Raw genomic sequence first — 16,860 nt, 5'->3', positions numbered from 1 at the left:
TAATGTATTCAATACTATCCTCATTGTAAGAAAGAGGGAGCAGATGATTTTTCTGCCTGGCTGTGGACGCGCAGTGTGAGCATGGGGAACGAGGGTGTGGGGTGGGGGCGGGGGTCTGTCTCCCTGCGTGACATCTCGTACATCTCTGCCATGAGCTCACTGCAGGACAGGATCCTGCTCTTTTTGCAGGACAGATGGCCCTGCCCTGCTGAGCTTACTACCTGTTATCCCACTGCAGGTCTGATCCAAATCAGAGCTTCATTAGCAAGCTGTTCTGGATAAAAGCACCATTCAAATGAAAACATGCATGTTGCCTTCAGATTCTTTGTACCATGTTAGATAACAGCCATTATCATTTGCTGCTTTTGTACCACAGAAGAAAACAAGTGTGTATGATTTTGTACCAGAGCAGATAAAAAGAGCAAATAGTACTTTTTTTCTTTTTGCAATGAGCTGGCATTGACTAGTCTTAACTAGCCTGTCAATTTAAATGAGAAGGTGAATGCTGGAATGTGATCCAGTTTCACTGGGGAAGGGAGAAAATAAAAGGTAAATGGGAAAAAATACTAATTTAAACAAACTGCTCCTGAAGTTGATTTACTTACGGCTCATAAACACAAATCCTGTAAGCAGAAGCACAACCACTGATGAATCTCTCTGTAGTCCTGTCTGCTGTTATTGTAGAACAGTACCTTTTTATATGGTAGTCAGGAAATGGCCTGGTCCATTGTAGAGAATGTTACATGCCAGCAGAACAGTGGACATCTGAGTTTATCCAAAACCATAACAAGATAAAATGAACCTGTGTGCAACTTCCAAGAAACGCCCTTTTCTGTAGTATTAAGACAAATTTGCAAAATTCAATTGTTCACACAGCATCAACAGAATTACACAAGCAAGCATTGTCAAAGAACCACTTTAATGAGGTCATTAATTAGTTCCACAAAATTCCCTGAAACACTTTGACTGGATCTAATTATGTTCAAGCACGTGTTATGTCAAAACAAGTTATGCTTATGAGTTACCATCTCTCAAAATAAACTCTTTGGCACCTCACGTTGTTTTTGTGTCCGCAACAAGAAGTTTGTGATTCCTTGTTGTTTAGAATGAAGATACACAAATGGAGATTTAGGGTGGTTTAATGCTGCAATGCCAACTTCTTGCAATCGCTATAGTGCAAAAATTGGGTTTGCTACAAAGGCAGCAGTCTGGAGCAACCAGTACAAACATGCAGCTGACTGCTCAGTTCTTTAATCATTTCCTGATTGTAACAGAAGACTTTCTAAAGATTTTGAACTAATCTGCAGCTACAAGGTAAAGCCCAGTGAGCTAGTCCTAACAGTGACCGCCCTTGAATTCAACGTTGCTCATACTGCAGTCTATGATGGTCTCTTAGATAATCTGTTTGCTACATTAGCCCCAAGGTACACTTGGGTTCCTGGCCTGTCACTACTGAGCACACTCTAGATGGGAAATGGTTTGTTTGATTAGTGCACAAAGTTCAAATCTGGAGTTCTTTCCATTCAGAAATGAGATGGCTTTGCAAAACTGGAAAGCATTTCAACATCAGCCTTGACATGACCCTAGTGACTGACAATGCTGTGCTCGCCCAGAACATTCCATCTTTTGAGAGCGCATTCCGCGTTAACTTACACAACTCGCTGACATAACTGACCTTTTCAGTAAACAATCTCACAAAAAATCTGCAGTAAACACTCTGATAAAAAAGCAACTCCAGGTTCAACGGTAATAACAGCAATGGAACATTCTCCCGGGCCAGTAATGGGACCGGGCCAGTCTCTGGAATTTAGGGAGATTCTCCTTGATACAGTAAAGGAGTCTCTGTAATATTAAACATTTGAGGGGGGTTCTCTACTCCCCAGGCTCGTTGGTCTGAGGGAACACGTCGCTTATGTTGGGGACCTGGGTAAGCTGCTGCTGGACGCTCCGCAGGTCGCCCTGGACGGCAGTCAGGTTGGCCAAGGTCTCCCGGAGCACAGCGATGTCCTCCTCCCTCCGCATCATGTCCTCGGCCAGCCGGCCGATCCGCAGCGTCAGGTCGGCCATCTGCGGCTCCAGCAGGGCGAAGTCCTTCTTGATGGTCGAGACCTTGGGCTTCAGGTCGCTGGCGAAGGTGACGGTCTTCAGCAGCCGGGCACGCCCGCTCTCCAGGGTCTGGAGGCGGCCGGCGAGCGCGGCGTCGGCGGCGGACAGCTCGGCTAGCTGGCGCCGCAGCCGCTCCAGGCTCTGCCCGTTCCTGTCCGTGGAGCTCTTCAGCACGGTCACCCTGTCGATGCTGCTCGCCAGCACGTCCCCGATCCTCTTCACCATGGCCCGCTCCGCGTGCGCCACCTTCTCCTCCAGCTCCTGCTCGGAGGCCAGCAGCGCCTCCACCTCCGACTCCAGGCCGGCCATCCGCCGCACGTCCGTCCTGACCGAGGCCACCTTGGCGCTGACGTCCTGGGTGATGACGGTGGTGCGTTCCTCGATCCCCCGCACGGCCTGGGACAGACCCGACAGGTTCTCCTGGAGCTTCTCTCGCTTTTCGGTCAGGCCTGATACCCACTCCTTCAGCTGGGACACATCCCGATCCAAGTTCTCCACGTGGGACAGCACAGACTGCCCCTCGAGCTTCTCCACCAGAACCTGGACACCCTTAAACTAAAAGGAGAAAAGAGAAACAGCAGCCATTTTGTATTTGCTACCACCAACCATTTTACAGACATCATAGTTAAATTACACACACTTGGCAGTCAATTATGAACGTAAACTCCTTTATTCCTTTTTCAACACTCAAAGGTACTTTGACCTTGAAGTTTCAATTCAGTTTCAATTGAACTAATGTTTGTATATAAACAGGAAATACAGTGACTAGCAAAACAGCAATGTTCAATTCATGTTCAGTTAATGAAACTCATCCCTGACTTCAAAAATACAGAATGGAAATAGTTTTTCAGAAATTAATTACTTACATTACTACACACATTGCTTTTTAAAATGTTATATGACAAAATATAACAGTTGTAATAATGTCTCGTACACACCAGACTGGCCACCTCAAGCACAACACTCTTGAACAATCAAGTAACTCCAAAGAGAGGACTGTTCAAACGTTCAAATACAGGATGAAAGTGCATTCTAAGCGTGATCATTAACAATATATTTTACCTGAAGTAGCATCACGTGATAGACACTTTATATCCAATAATAATGTCACATGATAAAAATGTCTCCCATGGGGTAATTTCAATGGCATGGACATAAAACGAGCTAATGCGTTAAACATCAGTGCAGTTTCACCATGATGATATCCATAAATCTTTACAGATAATACAAACAGCTTGGACAGTGTGAAGGTATGTCAGTGTGACAGTGGTGAACAGCTTACTGTAGCAGTGTATTGCCATTTTAGCTCAGTGAAATACTGCAGTGATTGGCACAAAATCTACTGTACAAAATAAATTGTTGAAAACACTGATGATGCACTGAACAGCATAAGATGTGCTTTATAGCACCCACGCTAAAAAAAATTTAAGTTAACATTCCAATCTTTGTCTGTGAACCAATCACACAGCTTACTGAGGTATAAGTACCCTCTCATTCATGTACCACTATTGTTTTGAGTGCAGTGGTTTCTACGAATAACACAATATATGCTGAACATTATGCAAGATAATAGTGGAACAATCGGGCTACACAACAAAACACGTCCCTGCTTCTTTAATGGGAGACTATGCAGCTCTGTATGAATAAGCCAGACTGTTTCTTCATTGCAGGCCATGATATCACACATCTCCCAGCTCAGGTGGTTCATGCTCAGGGAGTTTGTCAGGTTCGCCCTCGTCTTGCGCCTCCTGCTGGCTTGGAGGCTCCGGGTGGGCCAGCTCCCTCCTGGCACGGTACATCTCCTTGACGGTCTCCTTGACGACGCCCAGGTCGTTCCTCATTTTCAGGATGCTGTTGTCGGCCTGCATGGCGTCCAGCGCCTGCTGGATGGCCAGGATCTCGGACACGGCCTTGAGCGCGCTGTCCTCCACGCCGAACACCTGCAGGGTCAGCTCCTCCACCCTCCTCTGGGCCGCGCCCAGGTCGGCGGCCAGCCGCAGGATGGAGCGCACCGCGTCCTCCACGGCGGGCAGGTGCTCCTCGCAGCGCTCCGCCCGCGGCAGGTGCTCGGCCAGCGCGTCGCGCAGCTCGGCGTCGCGGCGGGAGAGGGCGCGCTGCCGCTCCTCCAGCTGCCCGATCTGCCGGGTGTTCCAGTCCAGCTGGTCCCGGACGCGGCGCGCGTCGTCCTCCTCCGTGTTCTCCAGCGCGCGGGCGTTCATGCGCGTGCTGTCCTCCAGCTCCGCCAGCCTCTTCCGCGTCGCCCGCGCCTTCCCCTCCGCCTCGTTCACCTTCTCCGTCACCCGGCCGTGGGCGGCCCGCGACTCCGCCTTCAGGCCCCCGATGTCCCGCGTGATGAGCTCCAGGCTGGCCTGCCACGCCTCGGTCACGTTCAGAAAGTGGCGGTTGATGCCCTGGATGTCGAGCGAGGCCGAGTGCTCGCTGTCCTGAATCGCCATGATGGCGGCGTGCAGGCCGGAGATGTCCCGCTCCAGCTTATTCACCAAGGACATGGACGACATTGCACCCTGCAGGTCATTTTCGGAGGAGTCCAGCTGCACCCACAACATAAAACAGGGAGTTTGTGTCTGGCTCCCAATCTTCCCATCGCACACAACTTCCCGACGTACACGCTGCCGCAAGCAACATGCAATACTAGGAAAAGCTTTTCATGGACTTTTTCCTGCATCCACTCTATCCAGTTCTGTTGACAACTCAAGATAAAAGTTGTACCCGCATAACATGCCACAACAGTCAGTCGCATAGCATAAATACTAGTAAATTCCTCAATTGACCTTGACGTGTGATTTCCTGGACCCACTCACGCGACAGAGTGTTAACAACCGTGCAGGGCCAAGTCAGCCCATCTTCCCATCTCATATGGGCTATCTTTACGGGTCAGTGTCTTTTACAAGTAACAAACAGAAACTTGCCTACAACACTGCATTACTGTTTAAAATTGGACTTACCTTCCTGCTGATTTGGCCAATTTCATTCTCCAGTTCTTGGAGCACTGCTGTCTTTTGATACAGTAGTTTGTATTTTTCCTCAACTTCAGCAAATTTTATGTTCTGCTGCAACACGACCCTGTATGACAAAAACGTACAAAACACAACTTAGAATGCCAGCAAATATAACTACCCATTCTTACCATCTAAATGAACGAAACATTCAGCAGCTAACATTTTCATCAAACAGCAGCAAAAGTAACTTACCAGGACAGAGAGAGGCAGACTGCTATAGACAGGAGACAGGCAATAGTCCTGAGATCCAGAGTTTGGGACGTTGGACGTTCTCCAGCGCAAAGTTTCCCCTCGGTTACGTCGGCTTTCTTCGCTTCGTCCTCCTTGGCGGTTGGCTTTGAAGTATCGTCACTTTTATCATCTTGCTTTCCTTGTGGAGTTTTCTTTCTCTGTTTCAGTTCATTACTCGGCATTTCTGATTGCGTGTTTTCTTCCTTCCTCGCTAGCACCGGGAAGGCTACGCAATGCTCGAGATGCGTGCAACGGGGGAGAAGAGCGCAGAACAACCAAAAGCAAAAAAACTACAAACCCAGTACATATACTTGCATTGTATCCAAGGATCCCAAAACTACAAACAAATTATTGATTTCTAAACATCTATACAGAATAAGCCCACTGAACAAGATGCTGTATTTGCGGAACCTAACGCTGTAAACTCTTATGAAAACGAACAAATTCGTGAGCTAGCTTGTAGGTAGTTTTCCCCCGTTTATCTTTCTTCTTTAGAAATAGATAGTAATCTGGTTTAGTTGTCTTTTTCTATGCCAGTTAGGATACCTCCACGGTCAATAGAATACAAAATGCTCAGAAGATGCATAAAAATCGCCCTAGGCGGCAGATACCTGGCAGAATAACTGAGTAGCGTCTGCCCAGTAGCACTGCTGCCTGCCAACGTCATCACTCCCAGTTTCTTCGTCGGAGCCTAATCGGGAATGCGATGACGCAGCTGTGATGCGGAGAGACAGAGCTCCAAGATTGGTGTTATTATTTTTTCCAAGATTTTCCAGAATCTCCGACGGTCCAACCCTACTTAGCGAAAGGTAATGTGTATGTGGTCGACAGTGCTGCTTGATTCGGCAGCCTTGTGAACTAACTGTCATTTGCTGAAAGTTCGTCAGTATAATAAATATCGTCAATATATAGAGTGAATTATATTTTCTGTATGTCTTGTCAAAGTGGCAAAGCCGGAAACCAAATGTAAGTATGTCGCGCAGGCCGGGAATTCACTGGCATAAGAGACATCTAGCGGTTTATTTTGTACCCAGAGGAATATGAACATCATCGGTTATACCCTATGCGTACCAAATTCTTTACTGTTCATGTAGCCCCGGGCTGAAATGCATAAGTCTGGGGCGGAATAAGGTAGTACAATATTGTGCAATTGCATACTTAAGAGTATAGATAGGCTGTGGTTTATTGTCATTTGTCAAACAAACCGTTTCAACGTTAAAAAAAAAAAAAGGTACGCTCACTTGGCGTTTTCAACCCCAGTTGATGGGTCATCCTCGTGGCAAAAAATTGATGCAACAGCAGAAAAACTGTTTATCACAGCATTAGTTTGATTGGTGAATTCTTGTTTAAATTGGTCAATTAAAAAAAAAAAACATTTCAGCTGCACTGAAAAATGTAATTTATATATTTTAGTTGTCAACTCATGGAAACAAATCCTCTCACTCAGTGTTCAGTTCAGGGCAACAGTCCATTTATTGTCCACCATTTGTGCTCAACAATCAAGAAACACCCATACAAATATTTAGGGGAGCAACAGTTTATTCAACATTTGAGCTGGTAGTTTTTATTTTTATTTTTTGGACATAGTCAACTGGCTGTGCGAGATTGTGATGCAGCACCACTGTTACTGTAGCCCATTACACCATGTGCTTAACTGATGCTTGGTTCCCTATACTGTGCAACAAAAGCATATATAAATTCAAGCTTGCTTGGGTCTGTACATGTCTACGTGAGAGTTCTAATTCCAGGTAAATGATGCATATGTGTGTTTATTTTAATAAGCTTTATTAAATACCCCGTTAAAAACATTGTCTTTAACTGGCATACATAAAGAAACAAAGGATAAGGCATTAAGCCTGTTTTATTCAGTTTATGGAACATGAGTTTTTTTTATTTTATTTTTTTTTAAACCAAGTCTTTAATTACCACGCTACACTCTGAATGAAGGCACCATATCTTCACTGTTTAGTCCAAAGGGCAATAAAATTTGGCCTTGGAATGATTTGGATTTTATGAAGAGATTTTTTTTTTCTTCTTTTTTAATATGGAGGTCATTTTCTACAAAAACAGCTTTAAAGGTAGTTTCTCTGGTTTATATCATCTTTATATGTATAGAGGTTATATTTCTCTCAAATAATAGACAGTGTATCAAATAAGTGGTACTTGGGGGGGGGAACAGATGATACAGAAATACTACCAGAGCAATAGATAAACAGATCTTATAGACAGCAGATCACACGGCTCTGTGTATGCCTGCTCTCCAATGCCCATCTTTTTGTGAACTAGTGCTGGGATTCTGTGCTCGGACCTTCACGTGCAAACAGTGCATGCAGGGGCTACAAGCCTTGCTGAGGCACGCATCCCCGGCTGAACAATGGCAGCATACATTCAAAAAGCATTAAAGCTGCTATTTTGTAAATCTGATTACACAAATTCCTAATGATCAACTTTAATAAACCTCATCAAAATAAAATTATCAGGATTGTGCAAAAAATATTTTTGGCTGAAGTTGCTATAGCAAGCGATTAACTGTGAAATTCCGAGTTTTAATGAAGACACTCACAGAATTCCACTATACAATATTCAATAACTACTTTCCACAGTGATAAGTGATCAGACACCCTAACCAGCTGTAGAATGTATAATAAGGATATCAGCACTAAAATGACAGTATGTGAAAAGTGCATTGATTATATTTTGGTCTGGGCAGTGCACTGCATTGGCCTTTAAGGTCAAATTCCGTGTTTTTTTCCCCAATTCTGGCCAACAGTCTGAAAATGCTTTCTAGAGGGAATTAACAGCTCAGGATCAAAAAATGATTGTCTACTTCATTGAAATCGCTACCAAACACCAAAGTAGCTCTGTTCACTTAGTGCTATCAAACTAAGCTAAACCATACCGCAGTTGAGATGGCTCCATTCAGACTACCACTCAAAGCAGAACTAGCTCTGCTCAAACCACAGCAAATATCCTCTCAACAGGTTTAATATCAGAGAACACACTACCTCAGTATTACAAAGAAACTGCTCTTTCCCAAAAAATGTCAGAAAAAACAAGTATAGCATGGACTTTCCCCAAGTAGGAGAACATCTGCTATGTTTGGTCCTTCAGTGTTGCTTTTGCCCACACAGTCAGCGTGAGATCTGTGAGAGAGATGACCAGTTGTCTACACTAATCAATTTGAGTGGATCTGAACGCTGGGAAAATTATTTACTACAATCCTGTCCGAACGTCCAGGGTGCTCTGTGATGGTTAGCATGCCAATTTAAGGGCACTTGACATTTAAAATGAGGCTAGAATATGGCCTTAAAGGCTGGTTTTGGAATGCTGAAGAGAACTACTGTCATATAGCCCGGCACACAATTCTAAAATGTCGGGCCTTTACAGTAATGTGCAGCATTGTGTTTGCTCAAGCCCCACGTTTGCAAAGAAGCAGTAAACCTTCATAGGTTTTACTCTCACTAGTGGCATTTAAACAGACATATACATCTGATTCCCAGCATCAAATCCAAAAGAAAACGCTAAAGCTACAAGCCTCAGTAAAACTTGCCTCAAAAATGCTTCTTCCCTCTGTCAGGATGGGTAGTGCAAAAGACCTCTTTTACTATAGGCTACACCAGAGCTCTTGAACTGCTCCTAAATAAACATTTTTTAAATATGTCGACTTCAAGATTACACAAAACCACATACCAGGAAAAAAAAAAAAAAGCTTCGGTTTACATTGAAAAAAAAAAAGATTCTTCATTGTAACTTCTGCTTGGACACGAGTCTTTGTCTTCAGGCATACACCTCGCAGAGGAATGGTCCCCGCTGCGGTGGAGATACATACAACACGTGTGCCCAGATACACCTCTGCTGGAACCACAGGTGCAAGAGGGCACTCAAGTGCTGTAGTGGTCCTGAAACGCACAAAACACACACGGGGTCAGGCGATGGAGTAACCAGGAACGCAGCCGTTCCCACTGTTCTACTGCAATAAACGATGAGCGTTTCCGAAGTCAGCTCTGCGTCTGTCCGTGTCAGTGGAGCGTGTGTGTGTGTGTGTGTGCGCGCGTTTGTGCGCATGAGCATGCCACGTGCATCGGAGGAGGGACGGACTAGCACCACTGACCTGGATGGATGACATCACGCCGCTGGCCATCACGGAGAGCCTCCCTGCTACGGTCCTGACCCCGAGTTTGAGCTGGGACATGTCTGGCGCGTTGGGCAGGACGTTGCTCAGGCTGTACGAGCCCGAGCCTGAGGAGCACACATCAGTACCAGTGAGACGCCCTGACATGCTACAACACAGGGCGCAGACCCCAGCTGAACTACGCTGTGTGCATCTATAGGTCAGAATGTCCAGCGAAACCTATATTCCTTCCTTTTCTACACAGAAGTCTGGCTGGAACACCTATTTAAATTGCACAGGATGACTCAGGAACTTCAACCCACCCTACCCCTGGTGGGACAAACAAAATCACACCCCGGGCTCCTGGTAATAGCTGGTGAATGACAATCCATTTTAATACAAGATATCTTGGCCATAGGGCCCAGCCTGCAGTCATGCCCAGTACCTTGTTGAATAGAACACTTGGGAGCCCAGCCCAACCTGCAATATTTCACATGTAATGGCTTTCCTTCAAATTCTGCTTCATTTTATTCAATGAAACTCGGCTGGTTTCCCAGCAGACCGGAGAACGCTGCATCCTTTTTGCACCCCGCCCCAAAGGGGGCTCCCATTCCGTGTCGTGGCTCGCCCCGAGCCCCCCGTCCTTACCCGTCTGTTTCTTCTGCTCTTCGAACAGGTCGGCAGAGCTGATGGCAGAGTTGCCGGTGAGCCTCTCCAGCCTGGTCCTGGTTTCATACTGTCGGAGGGAGAGGGGAAAGAGAGGCGGGTCAGCACCCCCGGCGAGGCCGTTTACACAGGACTATCTGAAACTGACAACGGCTTTCATGTACGGCCGTGGGCCATGGCCTCCGAGGGCGAAGAAGAGGGACGTGCCTCAGTGTTGTCCTGATTCCCGAAGTACATGTCGGAGGAGATGGCCTTGGCGTTGCCAAACTTCTTCTGAGCCTCATCCGTGGAAGAGACGGGCTCCAGTTCGTGTTTTCGTCTTGTTGCCCTGTGGGAGGAACGGAGCAAGAGAAATATTTAATTGTTACGTTTCAAGTTCCATTCGACAGATGAAAACCGTTTCGCCTTCAGCAAATGTGCTCCGCTTCTGGAGTAGTTAATGCAGGCGATTGGTTGCGTTGGTAATGTTCGAATGGCTGTGTGATTGGCTGTGTGCCCTGCCTCCGGCGTAATCCCTGCACACGATTGGCTGTGTCGGTAAGGCAGGTACTGGGTAGTACCTTTCGTCAAATGATGTCTTTGAGCTGAGGAAGAAGTCTGGCTCTGGCTTCAGGCTCTCCTGCTTCCCAGAGGACCCTTTGGGCTCCCCCCACTGGGAGGACTTGCTGGAAGGTTCTGCAAACTCATCCGTGTATCTCGAGGACATTCTGCAAAAGGACACGAGGAGTCATTTAGCTGCACATTGAACAACTATAAAGTGGACAGAAAACAAAAAAAAACACACAAGGAGGGTTTACAAGCATGTGACAATGCTATGTCTAATTGCTCAGTCAGACGTTTAAACATTTATGGAAACTTTTAACATGTTTAGTAAATTCCTATCTTTTCCTTCCAAAGTTTACCTTGAAAACAACTGAAATGTTGTGTCTGTACTTGATGCTGGGCTCAAGCCATGCGCTTGTTTAGGGCCTGAACCTGAAGATAGGACCTGGCTCACATCGCTAAGCGGCACCGCCTCCCCCCCCCCCGAAATCTGCCCCCACCTGGAGAACCTGGAAGAGAAGGAGCCGTCGTCTTCGGCGTCGTCCTCGACGGCATACTTCTTGCCCCACGACCCCTTGGCCTCCGCGGGAGACTCCTGCTGGATGGTGTGCATGTCGGACAGCACCGAGTGTGACACACCGCTGGAACCAGAGAGGAGGCGTTAGGCATTAGGGGCAGACACCATGTCCAGAACCGACCATGCAGGCAGTCGCGTGCGGGCCTGGAGTCAGTCACCCCTGCTGCAGAAGAAGTTGACGCTAACATTAGCTGCGTGAGGCTAGCTCACCTCCGGCTGGTTAGGCCCATCCCCAGCCTCTCGGCCTGCTCCTTCTTCTTCCCCTCCATGTTCTTCAGCTTCTGGTCGTTCTGCTTACGCTGTGCCTCCAGGTCCTTGTAGGCCAGCCGCATGGAGGACACTCTGCGGGCGGGCACACAATGACACGTCAGCACTGTAAGACCTAAGACCCGCCTCCTTAAGTCATCACCCCAAATTCTGCAGCTCAAAAAAAAAAAAAAAAAAACTTAGAAGCTCAAGGAGGAGAGTTAGAGTGACGATGAGAGACGTGTGGAGAAACGAAAAGGGGGGAGAGCATAAGGACAGGAGAGCGCGACGGGTGCGTGTGAGAGGGAGGAGAACGCGACGTGTGCGTGTGAGAGGGGGAGGAGCTCACGTGGGTTCCTCGGCCTCGCTGGGCTTCGGCGGGGTGTCATCACGCTCCCGCTGTTTGTCCACGGCCTGCGCGCGCTTCTCCAGCTCCGAGAAGCTCTTACTGCTCACCTTCTGAGCCCCCAGGCCGCCCTTCTTTGAGCCAAGCTGACAGACAACCAACATTGGCATCGGGTGAGTACACGGGCTCCCACACAGACAAGTAACACGGTCAAAGCATGCACACACAGACACACACAGACACACACACACACGCACAGGAGACGCGAGGAGATAAGGAGAGAAGGTCAATGCGTCACCTTGGTGCCAGTGTGGAGCCCGAAGGACATAGGCTCTGTCATACACTTACCGTTTTCTTAGCAGGGCCTGGCTTCTTCCTGATCAGAGAGGACTCTGTGAAGGAGTGGAAGGACAGGCAAGTCATTCACAGGAGAGCAGCAGAATTCAAAACGGAACAGTTACATTCTCCGGTCTGTGCTGCGGTCAGTTTGTGTCTGTGCTGCGTTTGAAGGACACCCGTGAATCTGTCCCGGAAACTACCAAGACTGAAAAACTCCAACGTTATCCTGTGAGAGCAACATCACATTCACACAAAAGCATTCTACTGAGAGCAAAAGCCGAGACACGGACTGAAAGTGGTTCGTCCTCAAAGAGAAATGGTGCAAAATTTCACTCAGCCACAAAGCCACTCAGTTAAAACCATATAAATGACACAGAAAAAGCAAATGAAAACTACAAGGCAAAAACCCTCACTGACTGCCAGCTCAGGAAGGGGGGGGTTCACATAATGAGCTAACTGTCTACCTTTACTCTGCAAGATTCCTGTACAGGAGGGGTCAGCTAGAATGGGAGAGAGAGATCTGTTACATCCCTAATGGTACAAGAAACATGGCCTTTTTTTATATCAAATACAAACACGATGGAACACTGCAGTCACAGGCCAAAACACATACACTTACCAAAAAATGGTAAGTATTTAAATAATGTAATATACTGAGGTGTTACCCAGAACAGCTTTCGGGGAGACACTGAGCAGGTCCACGCTAGGGCCTTCCTCCGGTGTTCCTGTGGAAAAAGAAAACAGAAAGAGGAAAGGTGAGAGAGGGAGGATTTACAACACAGACTCGCACCGCGTCCTGATGAGTGACAACACCACAGCAGCCATAGTTTACAGCACCTCCTCTCCTGATAAGTGCAGCCCTCGAGGAAAAGGACTTTACCGTTGTCTGCTTCTGGGATATCCTGCACTTTGGTCTGCTCCGCTGTCGTGGGATCCAAGTTCATCTGAGATGTACTAGGTTCAACCTGAGGACAGAGACACCCGCATGACGTACAGTACAAGCACCGTAGTCACTTAACAGTTTAACACGTTAATGACCTCACACATTACTGTTTTTAACACATTCATGAAAAACACGCACACATAAACCTACATGTACATGCAGGCTGAAGAAGTCCTCTTGCTTGCTTAGAGGTGATGTAGGAGAGAGAGGCGCCTGGCCGTCCAACCACAGCTACAGAAGACAATATAACAGTTGGCAGGAGTTATATCACAGCAAATCAGAGGCTCCAACAGAGCTTCTATCTATAGTACACACTTATCATGATTCCAACATCAGACACAGCTGGAGGTATCTGTGGAACTGACAGATGGTAATATACTAATAATAATTATGGATATCATATTGCTACAATATTAAGTGAATTTCAACTTCACATTGGTATTGTTAGGGTAATAAATGTTACCATGGTGTGTGGTATAAACATGGTATAAATCAAACTCACAGACAAAATATTAAACATGCCTAGCTACAACACAACAAAAACAGAAGCACATACAATTCTAAATACCCATGATGCTGACAAGGATACCTGCTGTACAGGTTGTGGTGGACACTGGCCACACAAACGGAAATGAATTGCACAAACTCGCAGATATCTGGTGTGCATATTTTTGTGCATATCTATGGTACCTCTGTGCCATGCTGTCTGGTGGCCTGAGTGGCCAGACTCTTGATCTTCTCTCTGTAGAGCTGTGCAGCTCTGCTGTTGTACTTGGCGTTAGCTGCAGATGCGTTGCAGTTGTGCTGATGGAAGAAAGTCATCTGGAACAAATATGGCGGATTGGGAAGTTCAAATGGATAACTAATCACATACTGGACAGGGTCACCGGCAAATCTGAGCAAAGCATTCCAGTGCATGAGTTATAGTGTTAAATCCACATGTGGACCAGGTGTCACGCACGACTAACCAGAATGCAATGCCCACACCATACGCGCCTGCAGTGTTGGAGAACATTTACACACAGCACACTTGTTGCTCAAGATAAAGCCTTTCCTACACAAAACAGGTCAAGCAAGTTACCACACTGAACAGAAAACATTTTCGAATACACAGGGCACCCCAGGCAGCAACACACCCGGGAGGCAGCACCTGTAATGTACACTAAAATGTATTCAATGTCCGTGCAAACTAGACATACTCACCGCATTGGCGTTCCCGCCCACCTGCATGCAGCGTAACTGGTACCAGGACCAGTTGGAGTCCAGCTCGGTAGACCTGCCAGACAAAATCAGTCAAACTGACGTTTTCACTGTGCTAACCACGCCACTGTTTACCAAACTATTGAGACAAACTTGGCACAATTATGTGCTCCATTTAGAACAGGTTTGTTGTTTTGTTTTTTGCTTTTTTTTTTACTAGCAGACTTCTGATTTAACCTGGTTTCCAGTTAGGTCAAAAGACCTAACAACCCTATCTTACCCCAGCAACAGAAGAACACACAGCTCACTGGCACAGAGTCAAAGCAAATAGCACAACTGAGCAGGTATCAGACTGCACACAGACAAAGTGACAGAGAGTCCGACCTGAACAATGACATGTATACACAGACCCTGGGGGGGGGGGGGGGGTAACGGAACTGATTACCCAGGGCCCCAAAGCAAACGGGGCACAAAAGGCCTGGACTGAAACGTTTGCTTTGGGAAGGAGAACCAGAGACTGAATTTGCTAAATTTTGGGCTACACCCCTGCACAGGTGTACATAGGTCCCACCCTATGGGTGTAACCCAAAGAACAGATGGGCCTAACTTAAAAGACGGCAAGAAAACAGCCCCCCCCCCCACCCACCTCCACAAATAACAGGAAAATACAGGCCCCACCTGAAGGACAGGCATACATAGTTTTCACCTGATGGACTGGTATACACCAACTGCATCAAAAGAGCAGGGGTAGGCAGATCAAACCTAGCAGACAGGTGTAAATTTCACCTACTTAATGAAGGACAGTTATGCATGGGTCCGAGCTGATGAACAGGTGCATGTAGATTGTACCTAATGGAAGCATGTGTGTTTGTGTACAGGTCTTCCCTGATAACAGTCAAGTAGGTTTTAAGGGTCGTACCTGATGAAGGACAGGTGCACACCAAGAGATCTATGCGTTCCGGAACAGTCAATACATAAAAAGACTCCATAGGTGATGCTGGCCCAGCTGGGGTTCTTAGCATTGCAGTCGAAGCATGCCTGAAACGGACATAAATGTTCAGAAGATATCCTTAAAAATAATGCAAATCTACCACTACTGCCACATGGATATAAACATTCCTGTTTTTCAAGGTGACAGTGGTAATTTAAAACCTGGAAAAGCCCTAATTTTAAATATGTCTTCTGGGGGCATTCTTGCGAATCTATGGGTCAGGTTACAGTGCTCATACTAAAGCGTCAACAAGTGCTTTTAAAGAAAAAAACAAATAAGAGGACAAGCACACAGAAATGCAGATGACAAAATAGAGAACGGTTTTCTAAAACCAGGCAATTAGTCTAATTTAACAACAGCCCTATTTGAGTTACATGAACGAAATAGAAAATGTAATTTCATACATTATTTTATGGCAGTATTTATTTTGTTTTCGTATGATTAGATAAAAGTGCCATAAATACGTTGACAATTGCAAGCTGACCTGAACCGTGGAAGTCTAGGTCTGAAGTGCAACAAACTACACACACATCATGGAAGAATTTTTTTCAGAAAACTACTGAAGTTAGCAAGCGCAGCAGCACGTCTGTGCTGCGCTACCTTCACCTAATTTACCTAAATAACGTTAGCTGATGTTTTGTTAGTAACTTTACTAAAGCTACAGGTGTTGCCTTAGTTAGCTAGAAACGATCAACCCCTAGCTAAGTTACAAGTTACATGACGATAACTTTCACTATAGAATATTATAAAAAATCAATCATGTTAACATTAACAACTGTACGGATTTCAGTTCAGTCCTCCTTGGCAGTGTCTAGCTAGCTAATGTTTATTTCCAGATGGCATACAGGTTAGCTACAAAAACTCGTCGAAAAATCATTCCACCAAACAAGCTAACTAAACGTTACAGTTAATAGCTGGCTAGAAGACAATCTTAGCTAGACATCAATAATATCAGATGATTCGTTGTTTTTGTTGGTAAGGAACATGCACATTTTCCAATAAACAAATCAACTAGTGAGCGTGGCAGCTAGCAAAGTAAACAATCGATGTTAGCACAACAGTGCGACGTGTCAAAATCATTCTGCACTTCCTCCTCCTGCCAAACGGTGGACGGAGCCGAACTGCGCCGCTTCTTATTTCGAGATGTCTCACCTTATTCGTGGGCACTGACCGCAGCCGCTTGAAGATGGCCGCAATCTCTTGCTTGCTGGGATCTGACATCTTTCAGTTAGGTACCTGTTGTTAGCCAAGTTACGGAGCACCTAGACAAACTTAATCTGCCAAGCGTCGACCGTCGCCACATCACCGAGCTCTCGCGGTGGAAACAGACGCTTCCGGATTCTGTATCCACCATACGCGTCACAGGGATGACAATTTGGCTGTGCTGTCATTGGACAAAGTTGACTGATGACAAACAACAGCCTAGTGGATTCTGGAAAATTGAGGCAACCCCATATCTAGAAACGACCACACTGTACTCCTGCTCAGAAGAAAATGACTGTGGAAAACTACATAGAAATCCACAGATATGAGTATATATC

The 16,860-nt window shown here is 46.3% G+C and overlaps 2 protein-coding genes across 5 annotated transcripts; both read right to left on the bottom strand.

The window, feature by feature from the left end:
• Window positions 1-900: 900 nt before the first annotated feature.
• On the bottom strand, window positions 901-6,241 carry ikbip (IKBKB interacting protein). 3 transcript variants are annotated; one of them, XM_064342701.1, is made up of 3 exons: window positions 5,319-6,050; window positions 5,073-5,190; window positions 901-2,661 (listed from the first exon to the last, which is right to left on the bottom strand). In XM_064342701.1, the coding sequence occupies exons 1-3, from the start codon at window positions 5,537-5,539 to the stop codon at window positions 1,873-1,875; spliced, it is 1,128 nt and encodes a 375-aa protein (XP_064198771.1). In that variant the 5' UTR covers window positions 5,540-6,050; the 3' UTR covers window positions 901-1,872. The 3 variants fall into 3 exon arrangements, with proteins under 3 accessions (XP_064198771.1, XP_064198772.1, XP_064198769.1); XM_064342699.1 differs by lacking the exon at window positions 901-2,661 and adding an exon at window positions 2,758-4,658 and having other exon boundaries at window positions 5,319-6,062; XM_064342702.1 differs by lacking the exon at window positions 5,073-5,190 and having other exon boundaries at window positions 5,969-6,241.
• Window positions 6,242-6,878: 637 nt separating this feature from the next.
• On the bottom strand, window positions 6,879-16,674 carry arfgap3 (ADP-ribosylation factor GTPase activating protein 3). 2 transcript variants are annotated; one of them, XM_064342696.1, is made up of 17 exons: window positions 16,472-16,674; window positions 15,248-15,366; window positions 14,332-14,404; window positions 13,819-13,950; window positions 13,279-13,359; window positions 13,066-13,150; window positions 12,851-12,910; window positions 12,650-12,685; window positions 12,195-12,238; window positions 11,850-11,992; window positions 11,465-11,596; window positions 11,178-11,318; window positions 10,695-10,841; window positions 10,342-10,462; window positions 10,117-10,204; window positions 9,469-9,596; window positions 6,879-9,256 (listed from the first exon to the last, which is right to left on the bottom strand). In XM_064342696.1, exons 1-17 carry the CDS (start codon window positions 16,538-16,540, stop codon window positions 9,239-9,241), a joined length of 1,617 nt encoding a protein of 538 aa, XP_064198766.1. In that variant the 5' UTR covers window positions 16,541-16,674; the 3' UTR covers window positions 6,879-9,238. The 2 variants fall into 2 exon arrangements, with proteins under 2 accessions (XP_064198766.1, XP_064198767.1); XM_064342697.1 differs by lacking the exon at window positions 12,650-12,685 and having other exon boundaries at window positions 16,472-16,673.
• Window positions 16,675-16,860: the final 186 nt, after the last annotated feature.

The sequence above is a fragment of the Anguilla rostrata genome, chromosome 7 (assembly GCF_018555375.3).
Source record: "Anguilla rostrata isolate EN2019 chromosome 7, ASM1855537v3, whole genome shotgun sequence".
Taxonomy (NCBI): domain Eukaryota; kingdom Metazoa; phylum Chordata; class Actinopteri; order Anguilliformes; family Anguillidae; genus Anguilla; species Anguilla rostrata.
The sequence above is the reverse complement of the archived record's forward strand: the minus strand, read 5'-3'. Positions and strand labels throughout refer to the sequence as shown.

What these genes read in the sequence shown, in the direction of transcription:
- ikbip (XM_064342699.1), bottom strand. Translation starts at nt 5,539, where the DNA reads ATGCCGAGTAATGAACTGAAACAGAGAAAGAAAACTCCACAAGGAAAG. An exon ending in GTCTGCCTCTCTCTGTCCTG is followed by an intron (nt 5,191 to 5,318) that starts GTAAGTTACTTT and finishes TTTGTCATACAG; the next exon opens with GGTCGTGTTGCAGCAGAACA. An exon ending in TTGGCCAAATCAGCAGGAAG is followed by an intron (nt 4,659 to 5,072) that starts GTAAGTCCAATT and finishes TTGTGGGTGCAG; the next exon opens with CTGGACTCCTCCGAAAATGA.
- arfgap3 (XM_064342696.1), bottom strand. Translation starts at nt 16,540, where the DNA reads ATGTCAGATCCCAGCAAGCAAGAGATTGCGGCCATCTTCAAGCGGCTG. An exon ending in AGCGAGGCCGAGGAACCCAC is followed by an intron (nt 11,597 to 11,849) that starts GTGAGCTCCTCC and finishes GCCCGCCCGCAG; the next exon opens with AGTGTCCTCCATGCGGCTGG. An exon ending in AGAGCAGAAGAAACAGACGG is followed by an intron (nt 9,597 to 10,116) that starts GTAAGGACGGGG and finishes TGTGCTCCTCAG; the next exon opens with GCTCGGGCTCGTACAGCCTG.